Below are 19193 nucleotides of genomic sequence, written 5' to 3'. Positions count from 1 at the left end.
GGGCTCCACTTCAGGGACATCTTGAGAAGGAAGCTTCTCTTGTTTCTCTCTCTCTCGCTCACTCGCTCGCTCTCTCCACAGGCTAAAGCAGACGGCTCTATTCTCACAAGCCAGACTTCTGACTAATGGCATACAATAGCTTATTCTGTGCAATTTTAGCAGCCCTTTATGATTGTTGCTGTACAAATGACTTCACCGCAATTAATCGGCTGTCACGGACACTCTGCAGGCGGTCCACGGGCGGTTGTCTGGCTAGAGTAACTCATTTCCTTTAGTTACATCATAAGAGAATAAGCACACAAATCTACAGGAACACGCCTACTCTGTAGATCACTGTGTCAGCATCACTTACTAGATCATGGAGGTACATGAAATAAATACAGAAGGTGGGTAACAAATAAACTTTTACAATATTTTATTAACCAAAATGTATGGGGCTGTACGATTTGGCCAAACAACATATATTGTGATTATTTTGTCATATATTGCAATTTGGACTGCAGTTTGATAAACATTTAACATCTTATACTGCTGCTGCTTAGATATCCCCCCCCCAAAAAATTAATAAATGGCTTCTACAACCTTAACTTAATAGTTGTGAGATGTGTCTCAGTCCACTTGACAGGCACACTGTTGTTGTTTTAATAATAATAATAATATGAATAATATGAATAATAATAATAAATATTTCAGATAATTCTATAATAATAACAACAATAATAATATTTGTATTTAATATTTTATTTAATAATACTTTTAATTATTATTATTAAAAAGTGAAACAGTAAAATAAAATATAGTATTCATTATTATTATCATTATAAAACTAAAATAAGAGAAATATAACTAATATTGTAATATTATATAATTAAAAAAATTTGTCAAATTATTGTAATATTAATATATACTGAAAATCGAAATATTCAGTAATACACAAAAAAAAAATTATGATTTTTAATATTAATATTATTGTTATTGTTGTTGTTATAAAAAATAACAGAAATTTTAAGATTACTATTGTACTGTAAAATCAATTATAATTTTCAATAATAAAATGAAATAAAATAATTATTATCATTATTACGATTACTATTGTTATTATAATAATATAAAATATATTTGCTTACTTTTAACTATTGAATTGGAACCATTGACATATTAATATTATACTGTAAGTTAATGAATAATAATATATTTTATTTTACAATATCATAGTAATATTACAACAGGTATCCTCACTTCAAGGAGTCAGAGCCTCAATTTTTATTATTTATTTATTTATTTTTGGCTGTATACATCTGTAGACAAAAATGTTTGAAATATGTAAAGACCATGTGAATCTGGTGCTCTTTGTTTTCTAAATGCATGTATGAGCGACTGAACTCACTGTCACACACATTGTGTGAGGAAATAACCAATGCTGTACCTTTACCCAGTGGCCACCATGTCCCATCACATCACTGTAGCTCAAATCATCGTGAATCACAGCACCGTAAGCACACGAGAGACGTGCAATTGTGTGCACTGCACAATTAACCATGAAACAAATAAACTCTGCATGAGCACTCCAGTAGGGGCCACTGGCTGTACAGACTACATCTGATGCCCCTCTGCTGGATTCACAAACCCAAATGGCCTTTGCTACTCAATGCCGATCCATAAACATAATACGGCTTCGTCCTCTCATGAGCACACATCATCCGAATGTGCTTTCTGCTATTATAATCATACTCATAAGTGGCTCACACAGGACAATATAATGGAAAGCTATAATTGAGCTGTGGCAGGTGGATATTGATACAGATGCATTTCTCATATGAATGGCTTGTTTTTCAAACGGATTGATTCGGCGGGGCTCCTGGGGAGTGGCTTCGGGGCGCTGTTACACCGTGATTCATTTCAAACGGCCACGGGAGGAGGAACGAGAGCGAGGGATGAGAGCATAAAGGAGCATGATTTTTTTTAACACGGAGAGTACAAGTGCTTTGATGAAGAGCTCGGGTATCGGGGGAGCAGGTTAAGGCACTGTCTGAGCGGATGTTACTCACTCTTCCTCTCTGCTTATATCCTCTGAGGAGTCAAGTTCGTCTCGCATTTCTCTTTTGGTGTGACGTAGGCTTTTATGAGCTGTGTGAGAGACAGCGGTAAATGCTGTAATGGATAGCAGGGTTAGGGAGTTACTAACTGAATAGCAAAAGGTAAAGAAGTGAAGCTATTAATATACTGTAACTACAGTTTTCAATAGTGTGACAGAGAAAATATATTGCACTTTTCTTTTCCAATGCGCCGCAAGTGTAAATGCTGCAATGATGTTCGTGAAGTTTGTAAGTTCAGAAGGTTTAGGTTAATGAGCTCATTTAAAAATTATTCACCAGTTTGAGTCCCTGTTATATTTGAGTCCATCTTTTTTTTTTTTATATTAGTAAAATATTCAAGCCAATTGTGTGAGTTTAATGGAGTGAAAGCATAATCACTCTGCATTAACTCCATACTGGGTTTTCTATTTCCCACTTAATAAAATAAAAAAAATAATAGAAATTAATACATTTTTCCATTAAGGATGCGTTAAATCGATCAAAAGTCACAGTAAAGATGTTTACTTTGTAACAACATACATATTTTAAAATAAAAGCTGAACTTTATATTTACCAAAGAATACTGCATGAATGTATCACGATTTCCACAAAAATATGAAGCGACACATCTGTTTTCAACATTGATAATAATCAGAAATGTTTCTTGAGCAGCAAATAAACATATTAGAATGACTTCTGAAGGATCATGTGACACTGAAGACTGGAGTAATGATGCTGAAAATTCAGCTTTATCATCACAGGAATAAAATACATTTGTATATATATTCAATTAGAAAACAGTTATTTTAAACTGTAATAATAATTTACAATATTATTATTTTTTCATTTGTTTTTACTGTATTTTTGATAAATAAATAAATGCAGTCATATGTGAGCATAATTCTTTCAAAAACAATCCAAATGTAGATAGATAGATGACCTAGTGCATCCCATTTTCTGTAATACTTCCCTGTCCTGCTCTGCTATGTCAATTAACAAAAAGCAGGAACTTCTTAAAAAAAACCAAAACGACATAATTTGTGTGCTGTATGATAATAGAGGCTGGTGGGTGTGACCCTGCTGTTGCCCTAGTGACAGTGCTCTGGCTACTGAGTGGAGTGATTGAAGGCAGTTATTAGTAGAGCAAGGACACTCTCCATGGCGACCATTCCAGACGGACCCCGGAGGGCCAGGGTGAGCTTTGATCACAGTCTGATGCTTTGACAGGCACCCTACCCCAGCATCTATCTATCTATCTATCTATCTATCTATCTATCTATCTATCTGCCTACCTACCTACCTACCTATCTATCTATCTATCTATCTATCCTGTGATTGTAGTTGTTAAATAAAAATGTCATTCATATCAATTCATGCATCACCTAATTTCATGGTAACATATAAGCCTGGCCTACAGAAAAGGACATTTATGTTTAATCTATCTAATTGTTTGTTGGTCATACTATACAATGATTTATAGCTCATAAAGAGCTTTAAAAAATAATTGCATATTAAATCGCAATCGCAATATTGGTAAAAAAAATCGCAATTAGATTATTTTCCAAAATCGTTCAGCCCTACTACCTACCTACCTATCTATCTATCTATCTATCTGCCTGTTTAAAATTCAAACTGACTGACTGAATTCTGAACAGCACACAACTCTAATTATGTATTATGCATTTTTTGTATGACTTCTAAAGAAATATTTAAGAAAGAATTTGCACTTTGTCACTTTGCAATATAGTGACAGTACAGAAATTGGGCCATGTTTTGGCAGTTCAAAGGGAATTGGATTTAAAAACTTTTACAATTACCAAGTTCCCTTTCAGTCGGTCACTCTGCTGCCTACTTATACTCACGCTGTGATCAGCAGCAGCTGGATGCAATAATCGCATGCCAATGTGCATTGGCTCGTTTAGTTTACACTCGAAGTAGATTGGTCCCTCTAAGCGAGATCCCAATTCGTCGGTCATCCGACGTGACGTCTCCGTTCCCTCCTTCAGGGAACGAGGGTTACATACGTAACCGAGACGTTCTTTGAAATTAAAAAAGTGGGTACAGAGAAAACCAAGCAAAAGAAAATCATGCATATGATATAAAACTCTATAAAGAATGCAGTAAAGTTTAATGCGTGCAGGCTGTATGTCAATTGCTGTTCAATGTGATTGAGAGGCGTTCATCACAAATAAACAAACAAACAAACAAATAAAAGAATAGTGAATGAGAATGCAATTTTTTAGATCAAATTAATATTTGTTGAATGTCAAAATGTTGTAATTAAAATATAATCAACTGAAATCCTATAGCCTTCCATTTAAAAGGTTTGGGGTAAATAAGATTTTGTTTTTGAAATTAAACCTGCTCACTCTTATGCTCACCAAGGCTGCATTTATTAGATAAAAAATACAGTAAAACTTATTTACAGAATTTGTTTGCTGATTTTGAATATTTTTTAAAACGTAGCCTATTACATTTCTGTGATGCAAAGCTGAATTTCCAGCATCATTACTCCAGTCTTCAGTGTCACATGATCCTTCAGAAATCCTTTTAATAAACTGATTTGCTGCGCAAGAAACATTTCTGATTATTATCAATGTTGAAAACAGTTGTGCTGCTCAATATTTTTGTGGAAGCTGTGATCTATCTATTAAGTATTCTTTGATGAATAGAAAGACATTCAAACAAAACAACAGCATTCATATGAAATATTTCTTTACTGTAACTTTTAAATATGCTAAAAAAGATGTTCTAACATAAGTACTGTGTGAGTGTACGAGCTTCTGCCAAAGTAGAGCCCCAGATCAGTCACCGATGAGGTCCCTTTTCTGTCGGGATTGATGCTTATGTAGACAGTAAGAAACAAGGCAGTTGACTAGTTGTGAAACCGCTTTAGTCAAGAAGTAAACACACGCAGTCATTCTTCAGCGTGATTGGACACAGAAACTCTGAGTGGGCGTGTCCGAGCGAGGCTCTCGTGGATCTCATCCGGCTCGCCACAGGCCGCTGGGTCTTACACGGGTGCTATTGTGTTTGTGTGTTATTTTGAGTCTAATACGTCAACATAAGGCAGAAGGACAGGCCAGCGAGAGGCAAACTTCCTTCCAGGATAAATGACTGTGCTTGTTAATAGGTTTGTGGAAAACAATACCTAAGGGCAGTCGGTTCCTGACACACACTCTTTTGGCAAGAAGGACTGATGCAGGACGGAGCTAATCAAGACTTCCAAACACTCTTTGATTCTCATCGGAAAACATTAGATTTGCTTCAGTGGGGGACTACATTTTTGTAGACGCGAGTAGTTGTGAGAGTAGTTGTTATTTAGTTAGTTCTTCAATAATGCATATGTGAAGCACAGTTCCCTGTAGCGTTGGGACATATTCCATAAATTAATTATTTAGAAATGTTTAAAATCAGTTTTAGTGATTCTTTTAAAAGGACGGTTCATCTGAAAATGAACATTCTGTCATAATTGAAACCGTTTCAAACCTGCATGACTTCCTTTCTTTCGTGGAAAACAAGATATTTTGTCAATACAATGAAAGTCAGTGGGGTCCAATGTTATTTTAGACCTCATTAATGTCTATTTGACTTTCTTTTGTGTTCCACAGATAAAAGAAAGTCTTACAGATTTGAAACATGAGGCTGCGTTTATGGAGCAGAGACGGCCAGTGTGCTGAAATCTTCAGATGGTTGGTTAACTTATTTAATCGTTTTAAATAATATAAACTTTCTTGTTTACCTTTCAAAGAATATGACATGTAAGTTCTGTTCTCTATGCATCACAGAAATATAACTCCACACATACAGTGCACAACAATAACAACTGATTTGAATGCAGGGAAAGCGAGAGGAACAATGCAGTACTCTAATATGCATAAATATACAGTTGTCCTCCAAAAGTTTTGAAGCGCCACAGGCAAAGTGGGGTTTTGGACAATATCAGCATAAATCCATGTCATTTTAAATGACTTAGCATTGAAAAAGGACAAAGCAAACTATTAAAACATATTTGATTAAATAAAAAAATGCATGAACAGAAAATATGAAATATTTTTATGTATGCATTTATGCCAATAAATGATTTATGCTGATTTTGTCAATTTCAAACATTTTGAGGAAACTTTATGGCATTTCATGAATGTTGGATGGTTTTAAGATGTCAATATTTAATAATAATAATAATAATAATAATACTTTTAAAACAATAAACAACATCAACAACAACAATAAATCATTTTATGACTTTTCCCATAGTAGTAGTAGTAGTATTGTTAGTATTATTATTATTTAAAAAGTTTTATTTATGACTTCGCATTGGAAATTGGCATTTAAAAACGACCTCATATTTCCAGGTTTTCTCTGATCAAGGCAGATTGCAGGAATGGACCTCGACTGAGCAGACGGGATGAAAATGATTATAAATTGGGAGCAGATGGACACAGAAAAAAATTCCCGGGCAGGTGGGGAATGAAACTTGCTGGAGTAGGATGGAAAAATCCGTCCTGTTGTAGACCTCTACACTCCAGCTTAACTGGTCTGCGAGACTGTGAACTCCTGAGAGTGTCTGATTATAAAGTGCTGTGTGTGTATTTGTGTGGGTTGATGTGTGTTTAAAGAGTCAAGACTTATTCTCCCGGCAGAAGCCAGAACGGGGTGTGTGTGTGTGTGTGTGTGTGTGTGAGTGTGTGCATGATACGTGTCTCTGCCAGACGGAGGAGGGTATATTTTTAGTTGGGACTACACTCTCTTATAATGAGCACACCCCCACTGCGATCCCGACACCTCACTGAAAAACACAGATCACAGAGAGAGAGAGAGAGAGAGAGAGAGAGAGAGAGAGGGGGCTACCAAAGGGAATGTGTGATGATAGCAAAAAAGTTCAAAATGACAGACCAAATGAGCCAGACGAGGATTCAAGACCAAACAAGCTTAAAAAAAAAAACTCAATAAGATTACTCACATGAATAATAAAAACCAACATAAGCAAGAGCTCATATGAATATTTTTAGCATTTTTGTAATGCTAACCAACACATTCCAGGAAAGCCACATTTGTTGCTTATTCCTGCATAAGACAAGTGTCATTATAACAGGAACAGCTCACCCAAAAACGAAAGTTTGCTGAAAATGTATTCACCCTCAGGCCATCCAAGATGTAGCTGAGTTTGTTTCTTTATCAGAGCAGATTTGGAGAAACCTAGCATTACATCTCTTGCTCACCAATGGATGCTCTGCAGTGAATGGGTGCCGTCAGAATGAGAGTCCAAACAGCTGATAAAAACATCACAATAATCCACAAGCAATCCACACAAAACAAATCCATCATTAAGGATTTCAAACCATTGCTAATCCGAGTCCTCAATCCATAATTTTGCTTTCTTTAGTGAAAAAGTCATCTCATCTGAATCAGGAGAGCAATACGCACAGATCAAGCAGTGATGGATTTGTTTATTACAAACACGTAGCTTTTTGCTTAAGAAGCCGTTAATGGATGGACTGGGGTGGTGTGGATTATTGTGATGCTTTTATCAGCTGTTTGGACTCTCATTCTGACGGCACCCATTCACTGCAGAGGATCCATCGGTGAGCAAGTGATGTAATGATACATTTCTCCAAAACTGTTCTGATGAAGAAACAAACTCATCTACATTTAGAATAGCCTGATGCTGAGTAAAGTTTCAGCAAATTTTAATTTTTAAGTGAGCTATTCCTTTAAGACAAAGTCAAACATTACGAGCAGAGATAATAAACTCACTGGAACGACTCATTGACATGGTGATTGATAACCGGGTAGGATACACAAAGGCGACCATTGATTTTGTGATAAGCTTGTGTAGATGGAGTACTTCATTAGCAAAAAACGGACCTCGTACTTAAGGACTGGCCAATGACTAACTGCTGATTGGTCACCTCCACTTCCTGTGGACTGACCGAATGTGGCGCTAACCAAAAGCTGACGGACACAAATATATGCCCATTTTAAAAGCCCTCCAAAAAGAACAGTCAACTCTAAAACATCTACTATGATAAAATGAAATATTTGGCATTGCAAAAAAAAAAAAAAAAATCATCTTTAAAGCCTGACATGAAATTCTAGTCCACAAAAATCATTAAAAAAAAGGGAAGAGTTTATTGGACCTTTACACAAAATTGTCTCATGAAATTGTGTCATATTTGATAAATCAGACTTTTATGGCTCATATAGTGTGATATAGTAAGAATATGAAGCTTGTACCTGAGGAGGACAAAAAAAAAAACGTTTTATTCAGAGGCTCAAACTGAGTAAAAAATGCAATTTGGTGCAGAAGCTGATATTTATATGGCCAAAAAGTAAGATGAAATTCTGATAGTTTGTAATATAAATCAATGAGATTTTATAACAGTATAGCAGACTACATACACAAAATGCGTATAAATATCAGGTGTCACTCTATATCTCCCAAAAATTTGTCTTAGTAAGATAATATTTAAATGCTTAGGTTTTATGATCAAAGCTCAGTAGTTTGAAAACATATAATGCAATGCAATGCAATGAGGATTAAGAGATAAAAAACAAATGTTCCTCAAAAGCCTGATGCCCAATATTACTAAAAATATAAAAGTTATTCTTATGTTTACTTAAAAAATCAGTAAAGACTTCACAGCAAATAGACATGTGAACCACAACCTGAAGGTGGATGTTTTTACAGCCTTTTACTTGCTAAAAAATCTAAACTATCAATCAGACAAGGCATGTAGAATATTGTGTACAACCATTTCTTCAACAAAATTTTGATCATGTTTATAATTTAGGGGCCTTTAGAGGAAATCCATGTATCAAATATGATACAGTACACTGTAAAAAAAATTCGGAAGCTGTGGTTGCCGGAATTTTACTGTAAAAAATACAGTAGCAACGTTTTAGGTGTTACGGTTTTAACTTAAATTTACAGTTAAATACCGTAATTTCATTAACTGATATAATGTTAATATACCAACCTATTGAAATACAGAAATCTGTTTTGTACCTTTGTAATACACTGATAACCACCAAATGCAGGTGGTGATGAGAAAGTCACATGATGAACCAAAGCCCATCACAAGCAGCTTTTAAATAATAAAATATATAGAAGGTGCACAGTGTCATTCACACAAACACCAAACACCATCATGGTAACACACATGAAACTGAAATAATGCAATAAACATTCATTAACAACATTAGGTGTAACGCACAACCCTAATATACAAAACTGATAAGAAAAAAACTAAGAAACATAGTTATTTCAACAAAAAAACATCAAATTTGAAATGTAACGCAGGGAATTCTGGGAATGTCAATTTACGGTTATTCACTGTAAATTATACGGTCTTTTTCACTTCCAAAAACGCTATACTACCGTAAAATTACATGTAATGTCCAATACAGTTTTTCACCGTATATAGTAGGGGAATTTACCGTTAACCATTTAACAGGTTTTTACTGTAGCATTTTTACAGTCTTTTACCATTAAATTCACGATTTTTTACAGTGTATGAAATATCTTTAAATATTCTGATGCTGACATGAATGCATTGCAGTTGTTAAGACTGTGCTACTGCAGGGGGTTCATGAGGGCCAGCTGTCCAGCGAATGAATTATGCATTCAGAAGAAAAGTGACACTGTCCGCATCTCTTCATGCCTCATAGCCTAGGATCAGATATCTGCAGTGTGGGGCCACAGGTGGATAACTTAATACTACCAAGAGAGCATGCTAGAAGCACTGACTGCTGCAGCCATATGCTGCTGTGCACCGGCACCAAAAGATAGATGGAGAGACCAAGGGAACAAAACTGTTTCTATCAAATACAGCAGGGACTAGAAATCTAGAACGGGGCGAAGAAGTCTGAAGGAACCCATTGTTCTTATTTACAGCGATCTCTAACCCTGCATTTTTCAAAGTCATCTTTTGTTGACAGCAAAAACTCTTAACAACATCATCATTGTTATGCTGATGGTCAGGAATAATGAGGATTTTACATAACCACTAAGAATTACTACAGCAGCTGCAGCTCTAATTTAGGACAAAACGTATAAATGCATCTTTGCATCCATCAAACACAAGTGTTGTTTTCGTGGAGATTTGTAGTCTATCAGTGTGGTATAAAAGTCTTTGGAGATGCTGAATGCTATATTTACTCATGGGTGCATTTAAACTGGACAATTTCTGCATGCAATCTGATTAATTTCTGTGATTTAACAAAGAATGTCACATGTGATATCTGAAGTGCTGCTGGCAGGTTCATAACAGACAAGAAGCCACTGTAATGAAGTTTGGTGATGGGATACAAATAGAATTAAAGCTGCAAGCAGCGATGAACGGGCCCTCGCACCCGGGCTCACCGCCAGCGGGCGGCTTTAGTAAAACAGTCAACGGCGAGCAATATGGATTTAAAGTGGTCAATATAGGAGGAATATGTCAAAGTCATTTATATGTGGCAATCTTCCTGCTGCCAGCTGGTGGCGCTATGACTGTAATCGAATATGAGTATGTAGATGTCTTCAGGCCAGGACTCTAATCAAACATGTGAAGTTTGAGGCAGATTGGACACTGCATGCTTGAGTTACATCAACTTCCTCTTTCACTGCATTAATAGCATGCTTTAGCACTTAGCTAAGTGTTGCTAGCATGTTTGAGCATATTTCTAGCATGTTTAGCACACAAAGCCATATTTTTACTGTGTTGCTAATAGTGCATCACAGTGTTAAACATGTCACTTCCTTTTGCCAATAGGTGGCGCTATAATTGTAACCAAATATAAGCATGTAGATGTCTTCAGGCCAGGACTCTAATCAAACATGTGAAGTTTGAGGCAGATTGGACACTGCATGCTTGAGTTACATCAACTTCCTCTTTCACTGCATTAATAGCATGCTTTAGCACTTAGCTAAGTGCTGCTAGCATGTTTTAGTATGTTTCTAGCATGTTGCCAGCCTATGTAACAGATGCTGACGAATTTTTATATGTTCCTAGGAGTCCAGAACAGTGTTAAGCATGTCACTTCCTGTTGCCAGCAGGTGGCGCTATGAGAATAACTGAATTTGGGCATGGGTATTTGTTCAGGACATAACACCTATATAACGTGTGAAGTTTGGGGCAGTTTGTAGACTGCATGCCTGAGTTACAGTAACTTCCTCTTTCACTGCATTAATAGCATGCTTTAGCACTTAGCTAAGTGTTGATAGCATGTCTTAGTATGTTTCTAGCATGTTGCCAGCCTATGTAACAGTTGCCGACGAATTTTTATATGTTCCTAGGAGTCCATAACAGTGTTAAGCATGTCACTTCCTGTTGCCAGCAGGTGGCGCAATGAGTATAACTGAATTTGGGCATGGGTATTTGTTCAGGACATAACACTTATCAAACGTGTGAAGTTTGGGGCAGATTGGACACTGCATGCCTGAGTTACAGTAACTTCCTCTTTCACTGCATTAATAGCATGCTTTAGCACTTAGCTAAGTGTTGCTAGCATGCTTTAGTATGTTTCTAGCATGTTGCTAGCCTATTTAACACTTGCTGACGCTTTTTAATATGTTCCTTGGGGTTCATAACAGTGTTAAGCATGTCACTTCCTGTTGCCAGCAGGTGGCGCAATGAGTATAACTGAATTTGGGCATGGGTATTTGTTCAGGACATAACACTTATCAAACGTGTGAAGTTTGGGGCAGATTGGACACTGCATGCCTGAGTTACAGTAACTTCCTCTTTCACTGCATTAATAGCATGCTTTAGCACTTAGCTAAGTGTTGCTAGCATGCTTTAGTATGTTTCTAGCATGTTGCTAGCCTATTTAACACTTGCTGACGCTTTTTAATATGTTCCTTGGGGTTCATAACAGTGTTAAGCATGTCACTTCCTGTTGCCAGCAGGTGGCGCAATGAGTATAACTGAATTTGGGCATGGGTATTTGTTCAGGACATAACACCTATATAACGTGTGAAGTTTGGGGCAGTTTGTAGACTGCATGCCTGAGTTACAGTAACTTCCTCTTTCACTGCATTAATAGCATGCTTTAGCACTTAGCTAAGTGCTGCTAGCATGTTTTAGTATGTTTCTAGCATGTTGCCAGCCTATGTAACAGATGCTGACGAATTTTTATATGTTCCTAGGAGTCCATAACAGTGTTAAGCATGTCACTTCCTGTTGCCAGCAGGTGGCGCTATGAGAATAACTGAATTTGGGCATGGGTATTTGTTCAGGACATAACACTTATCAAACGAGTGAAGTTTGGGGCAGATTGGACACTGCATGCCTGAGTTACAGTAACTTCCTCTTTCACTGCATTAATAGCATGCTTTAGCACTTAGCTAAGTGCTGCTAGCATGTTTTAGTATGTTTCTAGCATGTTGCCAGCCTATGTAACAGTTGCCGACGAATTTTTATATGTTCCTAGGAGTCCATAACAGTGTTAAGCATGTCACTTCCTGTTGCCAGCAGGTGGCGCTATGAGAATAACTGAATTTGGGCATGGGTATTTGTTCAGGACATAACACTTATCAAATGTGTGAAGTTTGGGGCAGATTGGACACTGCATGCCTGAGTTACAGTAACTTCCTCTTTCACTGCATTAATAGCATGCTTTAGCACTTAGCTAAGTGCTGCTAGCATGTTTTAGTATGTTTCTAGCATGTTGCCAGCCTATGTAACAGTTGCCGACGAATTTTTATATGTTCCTAGGAGTCCATAACAGTGTTAAGCATGTCACTTCCTGTTGCCAGCAGGTGGCGCAATGAGTATAACTGAATTTGGGCATGGGTATTTGTTCAGGACATAACACCTATATAACGTGTGAAGTTTGGGGCAGTTTGTAGACTGCATGCCTGAGTTACAGTAACTTCCTCTTTCACTGCATTAATAGCATGCTTTAGCACTTAGCTAAGTGCTGCTAGCATGTTTTAGTATGTTTCTAGCATGTTGCCAGCCTATGTAACAGATGCTGACGAATTTTTATATGTTCCTAGGAGTCCATAACAGTGTTAAGCATGTCACTTCCTGTTGCCAGCAGGTGGCGCAATGAGTATAACTGAATTTGGGCATGGGTATTTGTTCAGGACATAACACCTATATAACGTGTGAAGTTTGGGGCAGTTTGTAGACTGCATGCCTGAGTTACAGTAACTTCCTCTTTCACTGCATTAATAGCATGCTTTAGCACTTAGCTAAGTGCTGCTAGCATGTTTTAGTATGTTTCTAGCATGTTGCCAGCCTATGTAACAGTTGCCGACGAATTTTTATATGTTCCTAGGAGTCCATAACAGTGTTAAGCATGTCACTTCCTGTTGCCAGCAGGTGGCGCAATGAGTATAACTGAATTTGGGCATGGGTATTTGTTCAGGACATAACACTTATCAAACGAGTGAAGTTTGGGGCAGATTGGACACTGCATGCCTGAGTTACAGTAACTTCCTCTTTCACTGCATTAATAGCATGCTTTAGCACTTAGCTAAGTGCTGCTAGCATGTTTTAGTATGTTTCTAGCATGTTGCCAGCCTATGTAACAGTTGCCGACGAATTTTTATATGTTCCTAGGAGTCCATAACAGTGTTAAGCATGTCACTTCCTGTTGCCAGCAGGTGGCGCAATGAGTATAACTGAATTTGGGCATGGGTATTTGTTCAGGACATAACACTTATCAAACGAGTGAAGTTTGGGGCAGATTGGACACTGCATGCCTGAGTTACAGTAACTTCCTCTTTCACTGCATTAATAGCATGCTTTAGCACTTAGCTAAGTGCTGCTAGCATGTTTTAGTATGTTTCTAGCATGTTGCCAGCCTATGTAACAGTTGCCGACGAATTTTTATATGTTCCTAGGAGTCCATAACAGAAACAACATAGTTATTTCAACAAAAAAACATCAAATTTGAAATGTAACGCAGGGAATTCTGGGAATGTCAATTTACGGTTATTCACTGTAAATTATACGGTCTTTTTCACTTCCAAAAACGATATACTACCGTAAAACTAATGTCCAATACATGTAATGTCCATTACAGTTTTTCAACCGTATATAATAGGGGAATTTACCGTTAACCATTTAACAGGTTTTTACTGTAGCATTTTTACAGTCTTTTACCGTTAAATTCACGGTCATTTTTTACAGTGTAGGGTTTATTAAATGTCCAGCAATGGAGAAATATGCCTTTTCCCCTCACAGATGTTGAAGTTATAGCATCAACCAGCAAGGGCAAACTGTCAAACACCAACAAACCCCTTCCAGAAAATACTGTATTGGACAAAAACTGCTCCTAGAAAGGATATTTCTAGCCCAGAGAAAGCAATTTAAAATGTATATATCTACTTATTTTGAGACTCGCATATGGAAATGAAACTGTCTGTTTTAAACCAGCCATTACCTTTTGTCTGCGGGAGGGGTTTCTTTGTTGGCTGGCGCCTCCTGTAGATCTGGAAGGTTGGCAAAGTCATCTTGTTCGGCCAATCCGATCGCGAGGGACAGTACGACCATCTTCCCCTCTCTGTCACAAAACACACAATCAAACAAGTGGTGAGCAAAAGCCAATATAAAGTAGAAAACAAAAGCTGATCAAAATAAACTTGGATGTTGACTTGACAAAGGCTGGTCTGAAAGCTAGAAAAAGAAAAAGGCTTTAAAAAAACAAGATTGTACAATAACAGTATGTTGGCAAGTTTAGGAACTTTTTTGGAAAGAAATAAATACTTTTATTCAGCAAGGATGCATTACAATACATGACAATAAAGACATTATGTTACAAAAGATTTCTATTTGACATACCGATCTCCTCATCAGAGAACCTTGAAAATAAAAAAGTATCAAGTTTCACAAAAATATTGAACAGTGCACCCGTTTTCAACATTGATAATAATCAGAAATGTTTCTTGAGCAGCAAATCAGCATATTAGAATGATTTCTGAAGGATCATGTGACACTGAAGACTGGAGTAATGATGCTGACAATTCAGCTTTGTTCACAGGAATAAATTACATCTTAAAATATATTGAATTAGAAAACACATATTAAATAGTAATAATAATTCACAATATTACTGATTTTATTGCATTTTTGAACAAATAGTTGCAGCCTTGGTGAGCATGAGAGACTTATAAACAACAACAACAACAAAAAATCGTACCGACCCCAAACTTTTGAATAGCAGTGTAAATGTAGTATTTTGATTTGAGACAAAGATGACGCTTAAATGAAACATATTTGAAAATGCCGTTATGTCTCTGAAATCTTAATAAAAAATTACAAATAAAACAGCATTAATGATTAAATGGAGATCAAATGGAAAACGTCAATAGAGATCTAAACAATGCATCAAAACTGCAAATGCATGCAAAAAATCTCTTCTGTTTAAATATGAATGGGATGCTTTCCCTTTGTTTATATTCACAGAATCTGTTTATCACTCATTTGTTATTGTGTGTGTTCAAATCAATAAAGCGCAGCACTGCTATAGTCCACTAGAGTAAAAGCTCAGCGCTTCACGGCTCCAGCGCTACAGCACAAATCACTCACGTCCCCTGAGCAGGCAGCAGCTTAATTGCCTGTCAGACAATCATGGTATCAGGGAATTAGAGCTGGAGCCGGTTACAGTTACACAATCCTGTAAAGTGAAAGATTATTGCCAGTGCGCTAAAGGATATTAACTGTGCTGGATATTAAATTTAAACTTGTTGCACACAAATATCTATTGAATGCGGAGATCAATCTACACACCCAATACATTTACACTACCAGTCAAGAGTTTGGACACATCCTTTCCAATCTTATTCTTACTACTTTCAATATTTTAGGATAATAGCAAAGCCATCAAAACAAATTGAAGTATAGGAATGATAAAGAGACCAAGAACGTTAAAGAAATGAAAACTCTCTCATATTTGGGCTTCTTATTTGTCTAGATTACAGCTCTGCTCACTTTGAATATTCATTTAACCAACTTAATGAGGTGCATCTTGGAAAACTTTTAAATATTATTCAATGAGTTACCATTTGTTGGCTTTTTCCCTTCAATAGCTGGTCCAATTCATTCATTCATTCATTAAAAATGTTTTTAAAAATAAATAAATAAATAAAAATAAATAACATTAACGCTGATAGATTAGGAAACTGTCCTTCAACAGATACAATAAAAGAAAAAAAATAAAATAAAATTAAACAAAAAAATAAATAAACAAAACAAACAAATAACTAACAAACAACTGTTTGTGACCCTGGAGCACAAAAATAAGTAGCACGGGTATATTTGTAGCATTAGCCAAAAATACATTGTATGGGTCAAAAATATTAATTAGGATTTTAAGTAAAGATCATGTTCCATGAAGATATTTTGTAAATTTTTTATTGTAAATGCATCAAAACTTAATTTTTGATTAGTAATATGCATTGCTAAGGACTTAATTTGGACAACTTTAAAGGCGATTTTCTCAATATTTAGATTTTTTTGCACCCTCAGATTCCAGATTTTCAAATAGTATGTATCTCAGCCAAATATTGTCCTATCCTAAGAAACCATACATCAATGGAAAGCATATTTATTCAGATTTCATGTGATGTATAAATCTCAATTTCATAAAATTGACTGGTTTTGTGGTCTAGGGTCACAAATATGTTTTTCATTTTTGTTTTCAAACACAAATTTACTCAAGTGTGTCTGAACTTCTAACTTGTAGACGTTGACTGACAGGTAGAGCACAAGTTGTGCTCTTCACTGTTCCCTCAACAGAGATGGCAGAAACCTTAAAACAAAACAAAAAATGTCAAGTTCTCTATGACTAAATGGAAATCGTACTTGGTTCCTCAGACCTGGTGTGAACCGTCTCTTTCTCTCTCTCTTTACTCCTCCGTGACAGTTAATCATGCTAGAAATGATGGTGAGGACAGGAGATCAATGCTGTGTAGAGTTGATCAACACATACTGACTTCTCTAAACCATTGAACACACACACACACACACACACACACACAATATCCTATAGGGATTGTATGCTGCTAAATGACCTTGGTACAGATACACTGTCAAACAGGCTTGTGTGTAAGATCGCAAACCACAAAGACACACAGAACTCAATTGTAAACACTGTGAGTTGATAGAAAAGCAGTTACTCCTTTCTCCTGTCTTTCATTCCCTCCTCTTTTGTCTGTCAGGAGGGGCGTTAAAATCACTGAATGGGTTTCATGAAAGACACTGGATATTTGATTTAGCCTTAGTTGTTAAAGGTCCCCTGAAATGCTTAGAAACACGCAGCGTTACTCTGTACAGAAAATACTAATTCTGTGGACAAGTGACCGATTTCAGCCGCGGCTTCAGCGTCTATTTTATAGTGTAGGGGGCGGGCGCTTCGGATTCTAGAGAGCATTTGATTGGACAGAAAGTTTGATGAGAAGCTGAAGTACGATGTGACGTCAAAAAAATCGTTGTGCCGTTTTGGCGGAAGTGACGAACTGCAAGCTTTGAATGCTTATATCTTCTAAATGTGAATTTTGTCACTGTTTTGGAGCACACTGCCTTATAGATAACCTTAAGACTAACATATTGATACTAACACCCAAAAAACTTGAATTTTGATTTCATGGGGACTTTAAGACCTGAATTTCTGGGCTTTGCATTGGATCAGCTCTTCTAACAATACAGTGTTTACTGCACCACTATTCAACACTGGCAAAGAAATATGTTGATTTATTTTATATTTGACTTACACAGTCTGAATGGAATGTGATGAGAGAGAAAGACTGGGTGCGATGAAACAATACAAAGAAACAACATGTCTATGTATTTGCTGGCTGCAATGCAAAAACAAACATACAATGGGGTTTCAATCAGTCTAACAAATTACTTGTTGAATCTGTCAGAGCGGTTACTGAGTATGAACTCCGCTCATCGACTGCATGTTTGTTTGATATTACACAGGTAAACATGAAGTGTGTAATTCCTGCACCAGAAGCATCACCAAACAGAAAGGCAAAAACAATGGCTGGTTGCAAACAAGTTTCAAAAATACCCCTCATCTGCCATTTTAAAAATAGAAAGTTAAATGTATTAAAATATAATATAATAAAAATAATAAAGTAGCATTTGAGTGAAGGTCTCAAATAAAAATTGTAAAGAAATATGCTTTATAATAAAACAATAAAACAAAGCAAATGAAATATTGTATGAGTGATGAAGGTCTCAAGTACAAAATCCTGAAGAAATGCTTAATAGAAGAATATAAAATACATAAAAATAAAATAAAAAATAGCACGAGTGATGAAGTACACAAAAAAGAAACATGGCTTAAAAAATAAAATAAAATAAAAACATAAATAAATAAATGATAACCCTAAATGTAAAAACATAAAATTGAGAAATGTTGACTTGGCAACTAGCTGAAATAAAATAAGTTTAAGTACTAATATAAAAAAAACAAAAAACTAAAAGTTAAAATATATATAAATATAATAAAAAATATATACATTAAATCTAAATAGAAATATATAAAAACAAAAGCTAATAGAAATAACAACAGCAAAATGACTAAAACTGAAATGAAAAATATCAATTTAAAATATAATAATATAATATAACATCAATATAATAAATAATATCAAAGCTAATGCAAAATAATAATAAATACTATAATACTTTATAAACTACTAAAATAACACTGTACTACTAAATACTAAAACACCAAATTCACACCACTAGCTCAGCCAACATTGTTTGTCAAGATACTCATCTATCTTTACATCTTTAAATAATTATATATATATATATATATATATATATATATATATATATATATACACACACACACACACACACACACTAATATATTATTATAATTTAATACAAAATATGCAAAATACAGTTTCAAAAGGGGATAAAATACATGCACCCTTTCTCTCTCGACTTCAGTATAATTTTAATCTTATAATTAATGCAACCTTATTTGAATTCATATTAAAATAATTTATATAATTTATGCAAAATATAATATCATAGGGGGTGAAATATTTGAACACTTTCTCTTATCCACTTACTATTTTTGAAAACCCAACTCCAGCATTTCTTTCATTTGATAATTAATTCAATGTTATTTGAATTAATATTAATATAATTAAGTTATGCA

At 35.6% G+C, this 19193-nt stretch overlaps 1 protein-coding gene across 1 annotated transcript in view; it reads right to left on the bottom strand.

Annotated features, from left to right (window-relative positions):
* The window catches only part of LOC107736993 (synaptotagmin-7-like), a 152349-nt gene that overhangs the window by 41986 nt on the left and 91170 nt on the right, over positions 1–19193 (bottom strand). The window contains exon 5 of the mRNA XM_016548382.1: positions 14454–14573. Within this exon, the coding sequence (XP_016403868.1) occupies positions 14454–14573 (120 nt within the window). The remainder of the gene's footprint in view (positions 1–14453; positions 14574–19193) is intronic.

The sequence above is a fragment of the Sinocyclocheilus rhinocerous genome, unplaced genomic scaffold (assembly GCF_001515625.1).
Source record: "Sinocyclocheilus rhinocerous isolate Xijiao unplaced genomic scaffold, SAMN03320098_v1.1 scaffold433, whole genome shotgun sequence".
NCBI lineage: Eukaryota > Metazoa > Chordata > Actinopteri > Cypriniformes > Cyprinidae > Sinocyclocheilus > Sinocyclocheilus rhinocerous.
The sequence above is the reverse complement of the archived record's forward strand: the minus strand, read 5'-3'. Positions and strand labels throughout refer to the sequence as shown.